This window comes from Poromitra crassiceps, assembly GCF_964638095.1.
Source record: "Poromitra crassiceps genome assembly, chromosome: 7".
NCBI classification, from domain to species: domain Eukaryota; kingdom Metazoa; phylum Chordata; class Actinopteri; order Beryciformes; family Melamphaidae; genus Poromitra; species Poromitra crassiceps.
In genome coordinates, this window is record NC_139628.1 from 35,995,409 (window position 1) to 36,002,963 (window position 7,555).

The 7,555-nt window shown below is 43.7% G+C and overlaps 1 protein-coding gene across 1 annotated transcript; it reads right to left on the reverse strand.

Moving 5' to 3' along the window:
- Window positions 1-286: 286 nt before the first annotated feature.
- Window positions 287-6,753, reverse strand: tyrp1a (tyrosinase-related protein 1a). Its single transcript, XM_083640747.1, has 7 exons — window positions 6,216-6,753; window positions 5,247-5,569; window positions 4,032-4,236; window positions 3,155-3,322; window positions 2,873-3,052; window positions 2,025-2,171; window positions 287-1,913 (listed from the first exon to the last, which is right to left on the reverse strand). Exons 1-7 carry the CDS (start codon window positions 6,568-6,570, stop codon window positions 1,726-1,728), a joined length of 1,566 nt encoding a protein of 521 aa, XP_083496873.1. The 5' UTR covers window positions 6,571-6,753; the 3' UTR covers window positions 287-1,725.
- Between the last annotated feature and the right edge of the window lie 802 nt (window positions 6,754-7,555).

The following is a 7,555-nucleotide window of genomic DNA, read 5'->3' on the forward strand; positions in this document are numbered from 1 at the left end:
CCCTGGGACTATCAGATACTGTATTTTAAAACATCAGCAAATATTATTTTAAATGTTTTTTTTATATAGGCTAATAGGGAAAATATATTCCATAAAATTTACATGTAAAAACACAATGAACCTACATGAAAATAGCAACAAAAAAAAGTACATTACACAACACATGTACACCTATGCTGTTGAAATGTATATGAATGTATTTTTGTTCTTATTCTGGGTTTTGTCACATCAAGATAATACTTGCATCTCAACATCTGTGCGTAAAAGCAGAATAAACCTGTGCATGAGTTGGAGAAAAAAGTTTAATCCACTGCATCCAGACACAGCAGCATTTTGGCAAATGTATACATGTAAAAATAGCACAGGTTAATAACTCATTTAAAAAAAAAATATGTTATTTATATTATAAGTTATTGTGTGAGTAGGCTACAGAGTTCAATGAGGTCACAGGACTGCAGGCTCCTCAGTATTCTGGATGTCTGCAGCTTCGTTTCTTCTGAGTCACCATGATGGATTGGATTTCCCCTGTTTAACCTTCATCTTCATTAAACAATTAAACAGTTCAGATCAATCTAAATGCATATTAATAATAATAATAAAAAAGCATATTACTAACTTTTCATATACTCAACAAGTGCAGCTTTCCACAAGGAATGGGGCAGTTTCAGAGATTGAACTATTGCACCCCCTTGTGGGTAACACAGCTCCATATTTGCTGGAAGGGGACAGTTAAATACAGTATTTACAATATAATATTAGTCGTTACATGGACAATATCTTTGTATTTTGTCACAATTCTATTGCTTCACAAGTTTTTTGACTGTGCAGTTAGACTAAACTAAACTAAAGATGGTAAAAACACTTAAAGCGTGTGATATAAACATGGCAGGATTGCTAGATTTTGAGATTACGATTTTAATTATTTTGCATGTATTACCTCATTTCAAATAAGTCTGTCACTTTGAACTGTGTTTACAAATTTACAATATAACATCTTGAATCCCTGTCAGAATGTCTACATTTCTTACATCAAGGCACTGTGTAAGTACAGCTAACGTATACAACAAACAAACTAAAAGGCACAACATACTGTATAATGGCCTGCAAGACTGGATGCAATGCAACATTGGATGGTACCAAAAGCTCAATTTCAAATGGTTGAACATGCATTTCCCGGCTACAGCACCACCTGTGGCACCAATACAGCACCAGCTCTGGCACCAATACAGCGCCACCTGTTGCACCAATATGGCCCAACACCCACCCTTTGTTCATGTCATAATTTTATTGGATTGACGACACATTCCATTGGACTGACAGGTGCGCTATGGCAATTGCAGAGGGATTATCTTCCATCGTAAAGATGCACCCTTAAAGGATGTACAGCATACCTTTACTCTGAAAAACCTGTATCTTGGCAGGCGATATTGTACATCTTCATTGTACTGAGGAAATAGTTCTTAATTGCTTTCCTAGCGCTTAACACAAGGATTGACTACTATACTGAAGAGAATAGTTTGTTCACATTTGTAATATAAACGTATAAGTATAAGGCCTTAGTCTACCCTGCATTTGGAGTCAAAGTGGGATATGAATGTTGAAAAAAGATTACTTTCTATCAGCACCTTGTACCATTCAACAACATATGTTCTTTATTGATATGAAACCCCCAGATTCAGGAAAGAGAAGGGGCGTGTAGCCGAGGCTGATGTTTGAAGGCCGATCCTAGACTACAGATTGGCTTTTGTCATCGTCGTAGCGCTGGTACTGATCTCCGAGCAGAGGCTGGCGCCCCTCCATCTTGTGAGACTTGGCGCGCATGGCACACGTGGTGGCAGCGAAAATGGCCGCGACAATCAGAAGGCCGGCGACAATTGCGATGGTGATGATCTCAGTCACAGTCAAAGCTTGGCCTATAGAAAGGCAGAAGTCGGCGATTAATTATCCTATCATCATCATCATCTGGACTTATTCAAAGACAGTGACAGAATATGAGACTCTAATTAGTAATCCGGCACCCTTACCTGGCCATACAGCATCATAAGAGTAGCCAAGGTTCTCCGGGGCAGTCACAAACATCTCAGCGTTAGTGACAGGCGGCCAGAAAGGCACCATGTTGTAGCCCCTGTTGTGACCAATGGGGGCATTTTCTTCGGGGTACACAACTGAATCTGTAAAATATTGGGAACGTAGAGTTAGCTTGACAGCAAACAATACAGCATTAGCAAAAAAACAACAACAGTGCCTGCGATTGCTATAATTGACCTCATTCTTCAGTGTATATTTTGGCGAGTATATGTAAAAATCTATTAGGGAGGCAAATACATTGACCAAGTATGACTTGGAACATATAGGGAAAAGTTAGATTTGGTGGCTTAAATAGGACTGGGCAATATATTGTCATATGCGACTACATCGCCTTAGATTTTGGATGTCGTACTATTGTGATATGGCATATTTGTTGCCTATCCCTGTTTGCATTACAGCAAAGTGATGTGATTTACCAGACTGTTCTAGCTGTTCTATACCTTTACTTTACTTTATACTTTACCCACTTACTCATTATATCCACATTACTGACGATTATTCATGTCAAATCTCATTGTGTAAATATTTTGTGAAAGCACCAGAGTCATCCCTACAATATTGTCACAATAATGATATCAGGGTATTTGGTAAAAAAATATTATATATTATATATTGATTTTTACTCCATATCGCCTAGCCCTACATCTCACATGTGGCTTTGACTTACAACTGAACATTTAGCCTACTTCGTAGAAAATACTGAGTATATTGTGTATCGTCATTCAGCCTAACAATACCGAGATATGATTTTTGGTCCATATTGTCCAGCCCTCGGCTGAAATACCTGGACTGTGTCTCCTCAGCCACTCGTCAAAGATGGCGTCAGTGTAGGTGTGGAGCAGGACGAAGATGGGGTCGTTGGGGGAGAGGTGAGTCTGTCCCCCCGTCCCGTTCAGGAACAGATGGGCCAGGTTGTGGAGGCTCCTCACCACAGGGTCATAGTTCCCCTGGGGGGCGCTGTAGCCTGCAGACACAATATGAGAAGTGTGTATTGAATGCGTGTGATATAATAGAGAGACAGCCTACTTGTCAGCCTATCACTCGTGAAATAAATGCACACACGCACCTTCAATGGTGTTCCTGAAGCTTTCAGAGGAGGTGGAGTAGTAGGGTGGCGTGTCGAAGGTGTTGACCTGCAGGCAGTCTGCCACGTCCTGGGGCTCCGGGAGACGCTGCACCATGGGCCTGTTGACGTTTCCTGCTGGGTTCCTCCTGATAGCAGACGTCTCAGTGCCTGGGAGCAGACAGCGGGAGAAATCAAAATATTGGATAAGGCTTCATAGTGCAGTGTATCTTCAGCTGAAAATTAAAATAATACAATTCACTATCTGAAGATCAAGATTTTTCCCCCCTGATTTTTCTCCCATTTTCTCCCCAATTGTACTTGGCCAATTCCCCCTGCTGTCCCGGTCGTTGCTCCACCCCCTCTGCTGATCTGGGGAGAGCCGTAGACTAACACATGCTTCCTCCGATACATGTGCAGTCACCAGCCGCTTCTTTTCACCTGACAGCAAGGAGTTTCACCTGACAGCAAGGAGTTTCACCGGCAGGAAGCGCATTGGTGGGTCATGCTGTTCCCCCCAGTTGCCCTCTCCCCTTAACAGGCGCGTCGACCGACCACATACTCATAGGACTCATACCCCACTGTGGTTTCCCACCCACACACAGGGCCAATTGTGTCTGTAGGAGCATCTGACCAAGCCGGAGGTGCCGCTGGCGGGAATTGAACCCGGGCCTCCGCGGTCTTAGGTGAGTGCTTTTGCCTCTCCACTACCCAGAAGCCCCAGAGGGAGAGTAAAGGGCTGTGGACACATTTTGCCTATTTTTCTGGCTCACATTCATGTCGGATGTTGGTGGGATCCCTGGTGGTTGGAATTCCACGGAGGATTGCTGTGAAACCAGTGAAGGGGATTGCTAGCCCCTGGAGGGCACAATAGTCTTACTGTTGCAGATGGTTCCCAGAGTGTCGTAGTCGTCTACATTCTCACAGAGGACCCTCCACTGGGAGAAGATGGAGTTGGAGCTCAGGCCGCTCATGTCGAAGCTGCTCCTGGCCCCCATCAGGTCGTCGGTGCAGATGTCACATGTGCTTCCCCCGATGGCAAAGTTCCAGTAGGGCAGGGCAAAGGATGGCTCTTGCAGCATGTCCTGGTTGTTTCAAATCAAATGACAGTTACAATAAATACTTTTTTGTGAATTTGAATTTGAATTTGAATGTGAATGCGCTTTTCCAAAGCTAGACTCCAGAGACCCAAGCAAACAACACTTTCTGGAGCTGCTCCACAGTGTTAGGCTGACATGGTGGAATGTTTTCTACACATAAAATGGGCTTTGTTTGAGTGCTCCTGTGAGTAAGAATAGCCTCGTCAGTCACGTTACAATCTTAGTGTCCATAAAGTGTAGCCTAATGTATGCAGGAATGCAGTCATTATGTATGAAATCCAGTGACTAGCATATTTGTATTTTCACTTTAAAGTCAATTTCAATAGTAGATTGATTAATTCACCATGCACAAATAGATTCAAAATAAATGGAATGTAGCATCTGCATATTACAACAATATTCTTTGGGATTATAGTTATTTTAATTGCATTTGACAATATGTCAGCAGCAACAGGAGAAAACAATTGGCCAACAGGCGCTCTGGTGTGCTGATTAAATCTCAGAGCATAAAAAGATTAAAATCACATTTTGTGCATCGCTTGCATATTATTGCATGAAATTGTATGGTCAATTATGATTTCCTAGCCAATACAGCTGCAGGGCAGAACACAAACATGCCAGAGAAGCCACCAGTGGATTGACAAAGCATTATTTATGCGTTTCTTTCTCCACTTATCTGCATATAACATAAATCAATTTGACAATACTAAGATGTATAGGCTACTACTGTAGGCTATACTATGAATTTATGTCAGCCTAAGGTGAGTAAACCTGAAAACTGGGCCACTTCTCAGTTTACTAAAAGTTGGCGTTTGGTGTTTTAGGGCAAGTGCCACACCTCTAGAGGGCGCTATCTCCAGGGGCGGAAAAGTGGGACTGACTACCCAGGGCCCCAATGCGAGGAGTGCCCTCAAAAAGACTGTAATGCGATCAAGAGAGGAAGGGGGACCCACAGAGAGATGGCTTATAGGGTGCTACACCCCTGGCTATCTCACCTGCATGTCTCGCTCCAGCTGCAACAGGTGGAATCTGTGCCAGGTGACAAAGCCGGGCCCTTCGTGGGAGAAGTCCACTCCCCCGAAACTGGCCTGCCCCGCGCCCAGGAACGTCTTGCTGACAGAGTAATAGTGGGACCACACAAAGTAATTGTAGATGGTGATGTTTTCGAATTGCACAGTGTTTCCGTCGGGCCCGAAGACCTCCTGGTAGCGTCGCGTAGCGATCACCAGGTCCGGGTGCACCGTGCGCTTGGCTCGGTCCAGCGCGTTCACGAACGCCCTCTTCTCATCCGCGCTGAGCAGCATCACGTTTCTCCTTACTGGGGGGATTACCGGAGAAAAAAAGGAGATGAACTAACCAGTCATGCGTTAATCAAGGCTGAGTTTCAATGACAGGAAAGGAAGGAGGAGAAGAAGAAGAAAAGACAGGCCTATATCGAGGGGTGGGAAGTGGGAACTAGAGGGGCGTAAGTGACATTTTAGGCGAAAATGAGTTATATTTATCAAATGAATAAAGCTCTTGATGAGCTCTTTCTACTGCCCTTAAGGGCAGATGTGAATTCTAAACCAACCCAGAGTTGTTCATCAAAAAACAAAAGACCAAACTGAACACAATGAACTGATGACTTTCTTCCAAATAAAACACAAACAACAATATTTTTGAATGCCAGAATTTGGCTATTGTCATCCTAATGTTTGTGAAATGCTCATATTAAATATTGAATTCAATAAAGTCAGGACAAAGTAGCCCGCTTTTTGTTTGTTTGTTTGTTTGTTTGTTGTTACTCTCCTGTCAATTGTATGCCCCTGGTTCTCACCCCTCCATATGCCAATTAAACTTATGCATATTATGGCTGTTTTATTGCCATGTCCTTGTGTCAATTGATCAATTTTGACAGATTGTTCTAATCAGTAACCACACTCATTAAGAATAAAACTACACAAGAGAACGTGCACTGCACTTACCAACGGCGACCCGCTGGTCACAGTTCACCCCCGTCCACCCGTGTCTGCACCGACCGCAGTTAAAGCCGCTGAAGTTCCCATTGCACTGGCAGGTGCGGTTGAAGAAACGGATGGGCCATCTTTCCCGATCATCGCGTCCGTCGTGGGGGTACTGGGGACCGTGCCGGCGCGTATCCACCGATAAGGACACGCACTGTCCGCGTCCCGAGCTGGAGCCACACGGGTCGTTGTCCAGGCCGAGAGGGGATGGACAGCACTCCCCGCTTCGCAGCCTCTCCGGGGCCACGCACTCCCGCGGGAACTGAGCGCTCACGGCCACCGCACCCAGCACCACCAGAAACCCATACTTCCACATAGTGTCCAAAACAGTCGCCAAATTTTACGCACGCAATTTACGCACTCTACTGTTCCACTTCCAAAATTGCGATTTCTGCTGCAACTGTACACTCAAGCCTTTTCCCCAGTTAAAATCACATCACTAATTAGGCTACTTTCTCTTTCAAGTCAGTGGATAGAAAACTTCCCCTCTCATGCGCTCGGGCCCCTGGTTCTAATTGCGCCACACCACTGAAGCCCCAAGCTTAAATACCGGATTAGCGCATGACTACCCAGATTTTCTGACTCCCTCCCCCCGCGTGATCCCATCTCATAACATCATATTTCCTACCGGGGGCAAGAATTGAAAGAGGGCTACAGTAGGTAGTGTGATTCAGTCATGCAGTGTTGCTCGAGGTTTGTAGTGGACTGAATCTGACAAATTTATAGATGTATACATTCTAAGAATTGTAATCAATTGGGCCACAGAATTGTGTTATAATATAATACAATCAGACATGAATAAGAAGGCCTATCCATAAATAAACTTTAATTTGTGTGCTATTGTGTTGTTACATTTTAACATGCCATGAGTGCATTAATAAAATTCATGAAGTAGCCAATAGCCTAGGCTAGTGAGGCAATTGGCACACTATAGGTGTTTGTCGGTTCCACTTAAATAATCGAATTATTGCTACTCACTCAGCCACACAATATGGGAATAGTTTACAGTACAGCATTCCATATTGTAAGTACTGTAAACTTTTACAATGTAGGCTATTGGTGAATATTCTGTCATGCTGAATGTAAAAAGGTCCACAGTCATTCCTTGCACTTTTTTTTATTTAATACCCAGAATTTAATCTAGGCTACTTGAATTTCCGTCCAAGGTCCATGTGATCATATTTCAGGTCATTTGACTTCTTAAGTATGTACCCCCTCTCTCTCTCTCTCTCTCTCCACCACCTCCTCCATCCCAATCCTTTCTCCTTGTGAGCAGCAAAGAACCTCAAGCTATGTGCTGC

Bases quoted from the DNA above. Each gene is read 5' to 3' on its own strand.
- tyrp1a (XM_083640747.1), bottom strand. From the start codon at position 6,570: ATGTGGAAGTATGGGTTTCTGGTGGTGCTGGGTGCGGTGGCCGTGAGC. The intron at 3,323-4,031 runs GTAAGACTATTG...GTCTGCTCCCAG, and splicing joins TCTGGGAACCATCTGCAACA to GCACTGAGACGTCTGCTATC. The intron at 2,172-2,872 runs GTATTTCAGCCG...AATATTTTACAG, and splicing joins GCTGAGGAGACACAGTCCAG to ATTCAGTTGTGTACCCCGAA.